Source organism: Clarias gariepinus, chromosome 13, assembly GCF_024256425.1.
Source record: "Clarias gariepinus isolate MV-2021 ecotype Netherlands chromosome 13, CGAR_prim_01v2, whole genome shotgun sequence".
Lineage (NCBI taxonomy): Eukaryota > Metazoa > Chordata > Actinopteri > Siluriformes > Clariidae > Clarias > Clarias gariepinus.
In genome coordinates this window covers 4357886-4372376 of record NC_071112.1, presented here as the reverse complement: position 1 = coordinate 4372376, position 14491 = coordinate 4357886, and the positions used below count along the sequence as shown (strand labels likewise).

General features: G+C 34.8%; 1 protein-coding gene across 1 annotated transcript in view; it reads left to right on the top strand.

Annotated features, from left to right (window-relative positions):
- Positions 1-14491, top strand: part of shtn1 (shootin 1) — a 46879-nt gene that overhangs the window by 29302 nt on the left and 3086 nt on the right. Inside the window, exons 11-16 of the mRNA XM_053509314.1 lie at positions 1014-1137; positions 1829-1914; positions 4636-4742; positions 5900-5950; positions 8462-8582; positions 8671-8796. Of these exons, the coding sequence (XP_053365289.1) occupies positions 1014-1137; positions 1829-1914; positions 4636-4742; positions 5900-5950; positions 8462-8582; positions 8671-8768 (587 nt within the window). The 3' untranslated portion in view covers positions 8769-8796. The remainder of the gene's footprint in view (positions 1-1013; positions 1138-1828; positions 1915-4635; positions 4743-5899; positions 5951-8461; positions 8583-8670; positions 8797-14491) is intronic.

Below are 14491 nucleotides of genomic sequence, written 5' to 3'. Positions count from 1 at the left end.
ATATCACGGAGCTGCTAGACACATGGCGCTTCGGCCACTGACAAACACATAAACATGATGAAGAATAGGACAAGTGACTTTGCATGTAGGTGTTATCACATAGGGTGTACCCACTTTTGTTGCCAGCTAATTTGACAGTAATTGCTTTATGTTGAGTTATTTTCAGAGAACATTAAATCTATACTGTTATACAAGCTGCACATTGACTACACTAAAATATATCCATGTTTCATTTCTATAGTATTGTTCTTTGAGAAGATATACTAAATGTTCGCTGAAGATGGGTGTACTTACTTTTGAGTGGGTGTACCTATACACACCTAGATCTGCATTCAGACCAAATCTGCAAACAGTTTTAAGCAGAAACACCACTCGTTTGACACAAAAACAAGCTTCAAAACACAAAATGCTCTTTAAAGACTGCAGTGTGAATCAAATCAAACACTAGCCCTACTGTTGCGCCCTTGAGCTAGGCCCTCAACCCTCAACTGGTCATATGTGTAAAGAGATGAAGAGGTCAGTTACCCTAGCTTAGTGATTTAAAGCATTGGGGGACCGATCGGAGGTCCCAGGTTTAAACCCCAGGACCACCAAGTTGGCAGTGCAACTAACCCTACCCCTAACCCTGTGGCCTTTCATGTTAGTCAAACATAGTGTAGAAACTAGAGGATAGGTGAGAACCATCGTTCCAGGAATGTTTTAAAATGTTATGTTCAAGCGGCCCCACCCAAAAATAATGGCCGTAACAAACAAATAAACGCTAATGCTACATGCACACATTCAAAATAGAGAACTCTAGATATGATCAATAAATGCTGTAACATAAATTGCGTCTATTTGCGAGAATGATGGCACGGAAACCTGACATACCCATTTTTTTTCAGTGTGTGTGTGTGTGTGTGTCATTGTTTGCCCATCTGTGTGTGTCTTGGTTACTATACCTTATATATTTTATTACGGCTTTTCACTGCATGTAAAACTTTGTAGCATGTATCATTGTGTGTGTGTTATAGTGGAGGAACTGCAGAAAAAACTGCAGCAGGTATCAAATCCTGTACCTGCCCCAGCTCCCCCTCCACCACCCCCACCACCTCCTCCTCCTCCACCTCCACCTTCAGCCTCAGCCAACCCGCTCAGGTAAAAGTGTGTGTCTGTGACTGTGTGTTGAAATATCTGTACAAAAAAAAAAAAAAAAAACAGTGCTGTGTATAATAAACACTTATTTACAGAGATGTCTCTGGTAGTGCGATCTTTTCCGGACACCTTTTAAAAATAGCATTTATAGACGCGCATTAAAAGCAGATCATTTTATCCTTCATTTTTGTACAGGATCTGTATACAAACAATATCATATGAACAGGCCAAAGTGCAACATGTTTGTTTGTTTATTAGGGCTAGAATTATTGGGATGCTTTAAAGGCATTCATTAATTACCAAATTAATTATTATTATTATTATTGCTATTATTATTATTATTATTATTATTATTATTGTTGTTGTTGTTGTTGTTGTTCTTCTTCTTCTTATTATTATTATTATTATTATTATTATTATTTTGTGGAAAGACACTCATAAACTATGGAAGCGGATTAGGGCCACCTTTAAAAAAAAAATTTAGTTCAGACTTTTCCTCCTTATTCTTAATTCAATCTTAATTGTTACTTTAATGAGGCTGAAATCGGAATTCTGAGAATTCTAATATTCTAATATTTTCTTAATGGTGGCCCTAATCCTTCTCCGTAATGAACAGATGCTCTTCAATACTGTTGTCTTTTGCGTTTTTCACTTTTTCGATTTTGATTTTCCCGATCATCTCTCACTTTTCCAGCTCACTTATGTCATTGCTTCGTAAGAAAAAAGGCGCCAATACTGACATTTCTTTAGTAGAGAAGGATGCAGCGCAGAAAGATCCAGGTAAGAAGACAAGTGAAGGAAGTGTAATTAGATAGTGTGTATTACTCCAGTATCATCTACTGATATGATGTGCCACCTTATCTCTATCCTTGAGTTACGGGGATTCCACAGACAGAAGGGGAACGGCCATCAGCCGTTCCGAACAAGCTCTGAGCAAACACTAAGTACGTTTACCCCAAGGCCCCCGTCACACTTTTCCACATGTTTGAAGTAACTCCGATAATTTCACTGGAGTGTTTTAGCACCTTGTGTTTATGCAGATTGTGAAAAGAACATAATAAAAATGCAGCGGAGAAACCCAAATCGAGTTCCACATTTATCCATACTGCTGGGGAAAAAAAAGTTTTTACACTTAGTTGAGGCACAAAAAAAATCATATAAATAAAAAACCATGAAAATAATGATGGGAACAGTTTTTTTTTTTTTTAAATAGATAAAGCAATACCAAGTTTCCTGTTTCAATCTCAGCACTTATTTTATTACATTCCCCGGTGGCTTTTTCTTTCAAATAAATTGCATACCTTTAAGTAAAAGAAAAGGTTAGAAAGACTCTCATTTCTGTTTGCTGACCTTCCTGGACTTTTTAATTTCTGCAAAAAATGTCTGTAGTAAGGAATGTCTGTCTATACATATACATTATAAAAGATTTCCTGAGAAATAATTTTTATGCCAACTATTTGTTTTACCTGATTTGCCACAGATGTTTTTAGCAGCCTGTCAGCATTCAGCAATATGCATGCGAAAGAAATCAATTTATAATTTTAAAGCACTCTTCTCTTTCCTGCCTCTAATATGTAGGAGGATTGTGACATCAACTTTTTAGGCCTCTTCCAAAAATAACAATTTTTTTGAAAGTGCACTCAAAATGACAGCACCATTAGCAATGTGAGCAGGACAGATTTCAATTATTATTAAATGCTTTTTAAATGTCACTAGGGCCTGGAAAAGGCCTGTTTTCTTACAGCTATGAATCTAATCCAGTTGGAAATCTTTGCAGGTTTTTTTATAATAATAATGATAATTATTATTGTTATTATGATTATGATGATGATGATTATTATTATTATTATTACTGAGATACTGGAATCCCCATAAAAACTGAAGTGATATAAACTAGTTAACGGAAATTCATATAGTTCTTTCATGTGTTTTTGAAGGTGATGAAGAAGAATAGTGATTAATATATAGTAGTGTTGATGTAAATAATGGGCAATGGTGACTCAAGCCGTTAAGGCTCATTGGATGGTCTTTAAGCCCGGCCTCCACTGCCTTGTCACTGTTGGTAAGAACCTTAACCCTACACCCCCATACAACCCGATCACTGCGTGCTGTGCCAGTCCAAGGCCTAGGTACATTAGATCAAACAATCTAATTTGGTGACCACTAGTACAAAAGGGATAAAAGCCCAAGAAAGAAGAAAGCTTGATGCAAATAAAATAAAAAAATAATTTAAATATTCAATTAATTGTCACATGTACTTTACAGCACAGTAAAATTTCTTCTTCGCAAATGCCAATTAGAAAACTGTGGTCAGAGCACAGGGTCAGCCAGCTTACAGCGCCCCTGGAGCATATAGGGTTAAGGGCCTTGCTCAAGGGCTCAACAGTGGCAACTTGGCGATGCTGGGGCTCGAACCCCCAACCTTCCGATCAGTAACCCAGCAACCCACAGCCTTAACCGACTGAGCCACCACTGCCCCTACTAATCCACCCTGCCCCTACTAATCCACCCTGCCCCTACTAATCCACCCTGCCCCTACTAATCCACCCTGCCCCTACTAATCCACCCTGCCACCACTACTAATCCACCTTGGTGATATATTAAGAGCAGCTCTTCTATTCCCTAATTTTTTTTATTTTTTTGCTTCTGGTCAATGTTGTACCATGTGTATCAATCGTGTTAGTGCTTTTCTTAAAAAAAATAAAAATAAAAAAAATGAACAGTGCTGAGAAACAAGAAACCAAATGTTTAAATCATAGGAACTTGCTTCACCTTCTGCTTTTCAAAGTTCTGCATTTATTCTATTTAGGAGTAACGTTTTAAAATAATTTCACTTGTGTATTTTAAATGACCTTGGTCAGCTACTTTTACCACCAGTTTAATCAGCTAATTTTGGGCCTTGACATTTACATAAAACCACCCAGTTCTGCAATTAAGCTCAGAAATATGTGCTCTATTCACAGATATAAAATGCTAATAAATTTCCCATTGATTTTCACCCAAGTTCAAAACATTTCGACCTGCAACAGAATGTGAAGTCGGCGTACGTCGCATGACTGCATTTGCAGGATTGAATGTAAGCGATGGGGCAAACATGACCAAGGCTACATTCTTGGCTGATTTGATTTGATGGGAATTCCTGACGTTTTTATTTTTTATTTTTTATCTCAGTGTTGTTGTTTTTTTGTTGTTGTTGTTGTTTTTTATGGCGATCGCTGAATGCTGCTTTAATAGAAGATTGTAATTTCTGCTCATAAACTGCAGTCATGAGTGGCATTTTAATGCATGATAAATAATTTAAAATAAACATTTCAATTATTATTATTTTCCGAAATCTTTCGCTCTAGGCATTTTCGTCTGGTTGAATATTTGTAGCAGTACGACTAAACTGCTTTAAAGATATGCATACTATTTATTTCTGTACGGAATTGTTGCCTTTAAATGTGGTTAGCATTCAAATACTTTTCATTTTATCTGTGTGTGTGTATGTGTGTGTGATAGAGAAGGACATTAGGCAGCAGGCTGTGTCAGAGATGATGGAAAGAATTAAAAAAGGCATTCAACTCCGTCCAGTTGGCCAGACAATCAACAAGGCCAGACCACAACAGGTATGACGCATTTGCGCACACACACACACACACACACACACACACATAGATATTATAATAATAATTCCTTTTTTTTTTACAACTATCCTAACTGGACACCATGTAGAGATACCTGTACAAATCCGGCAGCATATTAACGATAATCTTATTATATTATAACGAGTACATAAATATTTTTTAGTCTCAGTGGTAAGTATCTCTACATAGAGGTTTTTACATTTTTCATGAAACTTGTGCGAAAGTAAATAATTGCCTTCTTCAAACAGATTGCATGTGATCCTGCTTCAGATAACAATATTGGGTTTAAAACTCTTTAAAACGTGTGTTTTGAATAAACATCTGAGAACATGCTGCATGCTACATTTTAATTTATTTATTTAAAAAATATGTATAACTTTTTTATGTTTTTTTTTTACATTTTTATACTTTTCATAGTTTGTACTTTTATTTTGTAAAGCATGTCCCTGTCTAATTTAAATCCCTATTACAATTCTATTTTATTTCATAACTTAATTACCAGTTAAAATGTATCTTAGTTGAAATTCAGTCTTTAATTTAGTTGCATTTTGTAGTGTAAATTTTTATTATATATATTTTTTTATTTCTAATTTTCATTCAGAGTCATTTTTCTGTTTTTGGTCATGGACAATCATATACACATTTTACTTAATATTATACTATGTGGTTGTGTATGTGACAAATAAAGTTTGAATTTGAAAATAATCAGCAGCAGGTTGTCACGATAATGTTTAAAAGTGTGTCATTAAAAAAAAAAAATCCTATTACACCACTGCAGTTTGCTTAAAGTAATATTGGGGAAAATCCACAAAACAAATTAGTTCTTCTTATCTTTTAGCTTGTCACTGAAACTACAAAGCACATCCTTTCCCTTATAATTTACCTCTTGTGGATTTTGTTATGGTGGATCTACAGTATATTAGAACTTAAAAAAATTTAAAAAAATTATATCTCCGTAAAAACAGTACCATATCAGGACAAAGGCATTAATATGAAGCTGATTTGGAAAATAAAGGAACAGTTTTTAATGAATCAAAATTGATCATTTAGAACTTATATAGTATACATAAAGATGAGTCTTGATCATTCTGTCTGATTGGTATTGATACAGATTATTTGTTGTTCCTTTTCTGCCACAGAAAGAACAAACGCCGTCTGGTTCTGCCATTCAGGAACTTAAAGGGATTTTGGTAAATATATGTCTTAATACTTAGTTTTTTCCTTAATATGAAAAACGCGTTCTTGCAAAGTACACTGTATGTATATATTTATCTACAAGAAGTTTTATAAGTATGTAAATAGAAATAAAAATTTTTAGAAAACTAGCAAATCTTTTAGTCAAATCATATTGACCACCTTTATAGTTTATAGAGTTCAGCGATTACAGTTTGTTATTGTAAACTGCCTGGATTTTTTTTTTAAGTAGCTGTTTAAGAAGGGTAAAATTATTGGCCCACATCAAACAAAGGAAACATTAAAATTTCTAGAATTACTGTAGGTTAAGAATAGTGCAACATCAGAGAAAAGGCTTCAGTTTGCTAGGGATCATAAAGACTGGACTTTGGAACGATGGGAAAAGGACACATTGTCTAATGCAATCAGATTAAAAAGGGAACAGACGTGGCAAGTAACAAAGTATAAAAGTTTGTTATTGTACTTAAGTATTTTTTGTGTGTGTGTATCTGACCTTTACTTGAGTATTTTCCATATGGGATACTTTTTACTTCTACTCACTACATTTTTGATGAAAAAATTTTACTTTTATTAATTATGTTTTAAATGGACGTATTACTTTTCAAAAGACAATCAGACAAAAGTGCTTTGCTTTTCTAGTCTAAGCATAAGCATTCACACTGCCACTCACATCACAGCATGACCCTGCGTGAGAAGGACAGAAACAAAACAATTCCAACAAGTCCTTTAAAATTATTGTATTCCATTTGCCTGTGTTTAATTGAGTAGACTGCATTCCTTATACAGAGTAGCAATGGTAAAAACGAACTAATTTAACCACCGAAGTAATGACAGATGTTAACAATGCTCATTTACTTATTAGCAGATTTTGTCGTAATCAACAAATCATGGCATCATGTCCAGGGCCTCCTTTAGAATAGCTTCAGTAACAAAAGAAATAACAGAGATTATTATCAGAAGCAGAAACACCAATTTATTTTAACATTATAAAAGTCACAGCTCCCTCGAAATGAACCTACAGGCACAGCAGAGCGGCTACTTGAATTGTTCTTTGCTCAGCCATGTTTAAACGAGATAGTCAAATAATTAATATAACTTGTGTTAAAAATGTTTAATTGGCCAAAAACACTTTCTTTCTTGTAACGCTTACAAGGTGTCATGAAAGTGTATCTAGAATCTAAACACAGCTAATGCAGGGTAAATTTTTTTGTTCATTATTCATTTATACTGTTGTTTTAGTAAAAAATTATAAACATTTTAGATTTCTTCAGAAACCTAAACTCTACACATTCATGTAATCAATGGCATCAACTTTAGTTGTGTTAAAACACTTGAAAAAAAGTGCTCCCAGCCGACAGTGTTACTGATATTTTAAAGTACATTAAAGATCACATACTTTGTACTTAAGTTAAAAAATGAAGTGGTACTTCTACTTGTAGGAGAGTACATGTTTCGGTAAATACTTGTACTTTTAATAGATTTTTTTGTTTTGTTTTACTTTTGCCATCTCTGGCCGTGAAGCGCGTAAAGCGGTGCACGCATCAGGACATGGCCACTGTACAAGTCTCTGGAGGCGGTGTTATAATCTGGGGTTGTGTCAGTTGCTTAGGTCTAGGCTCAGCAACATTACATGGCAATAAAATTAAATCAGCTGATGACCTGAATGTACTGAAATAGATTATCAAATCTATGGAGTCTTGCTTCCCTGTTGGCATGGGACATATTCCAGGACTCCAAAAGTGGTTCTGGGAGCACGAAGAATCATTTTCACACATGAACTGGTCGCCACATAGCACTCTGTAATCAAAGCTAAAGGCGGTCGAACAAAATAATGAAGTGTGCAACTTTTATTTTGACCAGGTAATGTATAATATTGTACGATAACAACAAGTACGCTGATGGCTAAATTGTAAACTCTCTTAGTCCAATGTAATAATCAACACTAACAGCTGATAAAATATGATGACACTGTTAAACACAACATTAATTGTCTGAACTTGGGTTACTATCTGAGCTCTCCTCTTTTAGGTGTGGGTTTCATCTTGTTCTTTAGGCTTTCTCCTGCTCGAATAAGCAAAACCCCCATCCAGTCCATGTATTCCATTTTCCTGATTTATTATTTGTATTGCACTAGGATTTCACTGACTCTAATGCAGATCCAGTGCAACCGTAACTAGGATGAAAATGAATGAAAGAATGAATTTGCAGAAAATTTGTCTTAAAGGAATAGGACAGACATTTTGTTTCGTGCAACTCGATGTCAAAGAACATATGCTGGAATTTTCAAAATAGGTGCATTTCAAGCTAATTAAAACTCCACTACTCCTCATGTAACATAATTTTAACTTATCAACTTTTTTTAAGTGTAGGCTTACAAAATTCTAAAGATATTGAATATAATAATGCATATTGTGGTGGTCCAAGTGGGTGGTCCAAATTGTAATTTGTGAGTAGAACCTGAGAAGTTTTTTTTTTTTTTTCCCCCGCTTTTCATATTAATTATGCAGACTACTGTGAAACGCCCCTCGCCCTGCCCCTCCCCTCCAGGAAGACCCTCCTCTCCAGAGTCTGAACTCCAGAAAGTCCTGTTGAAACGACGAGGTGTGCTGAAAACAACAAACGATAGCAGTAAGTCTCAAAACACACTCCTTTATTACTTTCACCATTTTAGTACACTTTTTTGAAACCACTCCGGTGCATCCTTTATTCTTCCCAGCTCAGCCGTTTCCCAGCAGTGTTCTGGACTTGACCCGGGTTAAGATCGCTCCCACCGGTGCTGATAAAAGTGCCAACAATCACAACACACAACACTAATACCTCATCACCTAAACACACTTGAGCTGTGAGTATTTTGGGTGCAGGTATACGTAGTAAGATGTATTAGAGAAGGCCGCTGTCTGATGCTGTTCTAGACAAAGTCAAGGGTTTATTATTATTATTATTATTATTATTATTATTATTGTAAAACTGAAATGTTAGTAACATATATTTGTGCTGGTTGAAGGCGTATACTGCAGAGTAAAGTGCATTTTTTTTGTCCTGTGACTGACAAATTTGTTTTTATTTTAGGGGTTGGGGCTAATCATGTCATAAAGCAAGGTTTAATCCAAGTCATGTTTCTGAAGATCTGCCTTCTTACATAGTTTAAATATCAAGTTTGTTATTTCTCCTCTTTCTCCATATAATTAAATGCTCAGATAATAAAACTGGGTATGGCATCAACCATGGGCAACCAGGAGCTGCCATGCTAACCCAAGAAAGAAACCAGTAAGCCAGAAATCTATCCAGAAATCAGAACAGCTGGAGTTTGCAATGCCCATGACAGCAGATGGGTCTCCAGTGTGTGTGTGTACAAAAAATGTGGTTTAAATAACATTCCATTGTTTGTCCACATTTTTATTGGTCAAGGTTTAAACAAGCCATTTATATTTATTCCCCAGTATGACCTCATATAAGGAAATACCACTCCTTGACTTGTAGCTTAGTTCTGCTGTTCTCTGAAGGGGTGTGGCTCAGTAGTAGCTCATTTACATGAAATGAAGTGTTTGGGGGAGGAGTGAAACAGAGGGATTTTGAGAAATGAAAGGTAGAAAATTGGCTGGAGTTTGCCAAAGTGTTGACATTTTTTTGCTTCCTATTTTGTACCGTCTTAACTCAGAAGCTACATTGTTGCATTTGTGGGCATCATTTTTATAATCCTACGTTAAATGCATCAACATTTAAAAGGCATAAAAACTTCCCTAAGATTAAATGCCTTGTGTTATTGTAAATAGCATTTGTAACGTTGCCATTAAGGGCATTACCTATTGAGGTTTGTTTCTTGTTTGTCTAAATCATGACTGGAACCTTGCGTACATGAGCAACTTTATTTATTCAATATTAAATCTAATATGTGCAGCTAGGTGGCGAGTGTAAGTACTAACTGCTGCCTAGTAATACAGTAATTCATGATATGAATACTGGCACATCCCTACACGAATCCCCATGCAGAAAAGAAAAAAAAATCTATTTTAGACTAATGATGTAAAATTGTCTTACAATGAATTCCATAATTAATTAACAAATGCTCAAATCAAAAATATTTCAGATTTCCGTGCCAAATTACATTCCATACATGAACAAGTCTTTTCATCTTTTCATATCTTTGAGGTCATTTTCCCCAGCATTACTAAACGTCCAACAGAGTTCGTCCCTCAGCAATAGTGGGACTAATGGTGGTGAAATAAAATCACATTTTTTTCCAAGGAACTTTGGAGATTGTTCAGGTTATTTTGCGCTGCCAGTTGAGACAAAGTTATTCACACATGCTTTGTGTGCATGATGAGAGTTTGAAGACGGCCACTGGAGCTTAGCCTTGAACGCCTGCCAAGTGCGTGCATTCTGAATGGCTATGTCTAGACCACTATTTACCCTGTATACACCCAATCAGTAATTACAGAGTACTGGACACCTTTCTTCTCTCCTATCTCTCACCCTCATGATTGCTGTAGTCTTGTCAACCGTGATGTTTTCCATTTTTTATAGTTTTGTTCAATGCCTTTTACGTTACAATGGCTGGCTTTTTTATGTTTACAAAAGTCATTCTTTTTGCTCTCATGTTAAAAATGAAAAACATAAATCTGTGTGTAAAAATAAATAAATAAATAAACCTGTTGGGGAATTTGAAGAATATTTTAAATGATTAATGTAAACAGAAATACAAAGAGTGTTTTTATCTTACAGCACAATGTAAGTTGAACTTAAACATCCTTAAATACTGTATTATGTCTTTCTTTTATCTTTTTTTAGATTTTTTGGCTATACATTATAACTTTTTCTGTCCAAACATAAAAAAAAAAATCAAATGCATGGTATGTTTTGCAACACAGATTTTCTTTTATAAATTTGACATATTTTGTCAATTATATGAACTGTGAAATCAGCATCAGCCAAAATGTATTTGTGAATATTTTTACTGAACAAAACTGTTATTAAAATCATGACGAGAAGTGAATTTCTCAAAATATAGATAATGTGACAAGTTCATTACTGTTTTTATTCGTCTAGCTCTCATCCCTCTAAACTTAACAGCATGTTTAAAATGATGGTGTGGCGAATATAGCAAACTGGTTTCGGTGCCGTTTTCATGGATATTCAAGTAAAATGTGTAAATTTCCAGTTACATAAATTTACAAAGGTTTGAGTAATCACTTCACATGACATAAAGGTAACAATGGACAGCTTTTACTGCTTCACTGTTGTTAACGAGTTTGTGGAAATAAATAAGCCATTTTTTTCGACCGCTCTCAATTCACACCGTGCACTCTGAACAGATGAGATTATCGTATTTTGAACGTGGTGCAGTGTCTGGTCTAAGGCCTTTAGCTAAAACCATTTACACAAACGCATATGATCGGAATACAGTTGTTGATACATTTTTTATTGATTGACTAAAATGCTTTGCTGGGACTGCATCTAGACACTGTTCAACACTGTTTTGCTTCTTAACCGTGACAATTGAGAAAGCTGCCACATTTGCTCACATGCTAATGTGATATCTTTGAAGTTTATGGATGTGGATGTTACAGTGGCTTAAAAGTCCTAGAGAGCAGCATTTCAAAACCTGAACACCTGTGAACAGTGCTCAAATGAGTCAATTGTATATAATTAGGTGCTTATACTGTAAACTTCCAGAGCTCTTCTAAATCAGGATTCATGACGTGTTAAATGTTTGTGTTTTTATTAAGTATATTTCCAGTATTGTTTGTGATTGTGTTTAGTATTTAAACATTTAGTATTTGTAAGTAGCGTTTTTGTTTGTGTAGTATTTGTATATGTGTGTTTTCAATATTTGCAGGTAGTGTGTAAAGCTGAATGTAGTATTTGTGTGTGGTATTTGCGGATGGTGTTTGTGTATATTTATGTCTTTGGTATTTCCAGGTCATTTGTGTTTGTGCGTTTGTGTTTAGCATTTTCAGGTGGTGTTTATGTTTAATGTATGTGTAGTATTTGTGCTTATTCTTTTAATATATTTGCAGGGAATATTGGCAGAGAGTGTTTATAGTATCGTAAGTGGTATTTATGTTTTCAATATTTGCTGCTAGTGTTTATTACTGTGTGTAGTATTTATGAGTGTGGTATTTGCAAGTAGTGTTTTTGGTGCCTTAAGCAATGTCTGTTAATATTTGCTGCTAGTGTTTATGACTCTGTATAGTATTTATATATTTCTAGGCAGGGTTTATGGTAGCATAAGTAGTATTTGTTTTTAGTATTTGCTGCTAATGTTAATGATTCTGTGTGTAGTATTTATGTGTTCGATGTTGGCTGGCAGTGTTTATAGCTGTGTGTAGTATCAATTATGTGTGTGGTATTTTCAGGAAGTGTTTGTGTAGTATATGGATAGTATTCATGTGTTTCTTTTTTGCAGGTAGTGTTTATGGTGCCATATGTAGCATTTATGCTTTTTGTCTTTCGTATTTTTTAGTATTTGCTGCTAGTGTTAGACTATGTGTTCAATATCAATGTTTATGGCTTTGTGTGGTATTTTCGGGTAGTGTTTATGTTTGTGTAGTATTTGTCTATGGTATTTGCAGATAGTGTTTAGGGTGTTATTTGTATGATTCGCAGAAAGTACTTTGCAAGAAGTGGTGTTTATGTCTGTGTAGTATTTTTGTTTGGTGTATTTTTTAATATACATGTATTTTCAGGGATTATTGGAAAGTAGTGTTTATAGTGCTGTAAGTTGTGTTAATGTTTTTAATATTTGCTGCTATTGTTTATTACTCTGTGAGTAGTATTTATTAATGTGATATTTGTACGTAGTGTTTGTGTAATATATGGATAGTGTTTAGTCCAGGGAAGTCTTTAGTGTTTGCAAGTATTTTTTTTGGTGCCTTAAGCAGTGTGTCTGTGGTTAATATGTGGTGCCATACAGTAAATAGTATTTATGTTTTTAGTATTTGCTGCTAGTGTTTATGACTCTGTGTGTAATATGTATGTGTTCAATGTTGGCAGGCAGTGGTTATACAGTAGCTGTATGTAGTATTCATGTGCGTGGTATTTGGTGGTAGTGTTCATGTTTAAGTAGTATTTGACTAGCATTTATGTGTTTTGTATTTTCAGGTAATATTTATGGTGCAGTAAGTAGTATTAGTTTTTAGTACATTAGTATTTGGTGTTAGACTCTAATATGGGTTTAATATTTGCAGACAGTGTTTATAGCTGTGTGTGGTATTTTCAGGTAGTGTTTATGTTTGTGTAGTATTTGGATAGTATTTGTCTGTGGTATTGCCAGGAAGTGTTTATGGTGTTATGCAGAGAATTCGCTGAAAGTACTTTGCAGGAAGTGGTGTTTATGTTTGTGCAGTATTATTGCTTAGTCTTTTAATATGGTGGTAGAGGCTGTGTGTAGTATTTGTGTTCGGTATTTGCAGATAGTGGATGGTGCTGTGTATAGCACTTACAAGTTGTGTTTGTCTGTATGTAGTATTTTCACACAGGCATAAATACTACCTGCTACTGGTGGTGTTTATGACACTGTGTGGAGTATGTTTGTTTTTAATCTATGCTCTATATATATATATATGCATACTTATGACTGTGTGTAGTTTGTACGTGCTTGGTATATGCAGGTAGTCTTTATGATGCCATAAGTAATGTGCCTGTTTTTAATATTTGTGTGTTCAGTATTGGCACACTGTGTGTGTTATTTATGTGTAAGTAGTGTGTCTGATTTTAAAATTAGCTTTTTAATATTCCTTATTTAAATGATGACTTTGTGTGTACTATATGTGTTTGGTATGTTCATGGTGTTGTGTGTAGGATTTGAAAGTTTCAAGTTTTTGAATTTGTGTTTGGTATTTTCAGGTAGTTTTTATGTTTGTGTAGTATTTATTCTCTTTTAATATGCTGGTGTTAACTGTGTGTAGTATTTGTGTGTTTGGTATTTGCAGCTAGTGTTTATGGCACTGTGTGCAGTATTTCTGTTTTTAATAAGTGTTGCCAGTGTTTATGACTGTGTGTGTACTGTTTGGTATTTGCAGATGTGTTTATGGTGCAGTAAGTAGTATTTGTGTGTTTAGCATTGGCTGCTAGTGTTTATGACTGTTTGTGTTGTGCATGTGTTTAGTATATGGAGGTAGTGTTTATGATGCTGTACATTTGTATTTGCATTTTTTAATATTTGCTGTTAGTATTTATGACTCTGTATGTATGTTGTGTATGTTTAGTATTTGCAAATACTAAACATACACAACATTTATGGCAGTTTGTTGAGTTTATTGTCCTGCTTTAGTCTTGTCAGTCCTTCAGCTTTTGTAGCTTTTCCACTGCCAGTCAACACAAAGCAATCGTTTCTGCTGAAGCGGCTTTAAATTGGAGGTACCCTTGTGTGGGTGTGTGTGTGTGTGTGTGTGTGTTTTCAGGAAGCACTTCATTTAGCCTATTTTGTTAGTCATTTTTGTTTATTTTCCAAACAGAATGATTGCCTGGCGGGGAATCAGAGCACTCCTGAAGCGCTGCCAGTGGATTTATGTATTTCTGTCTATTTTTTCTCTCTC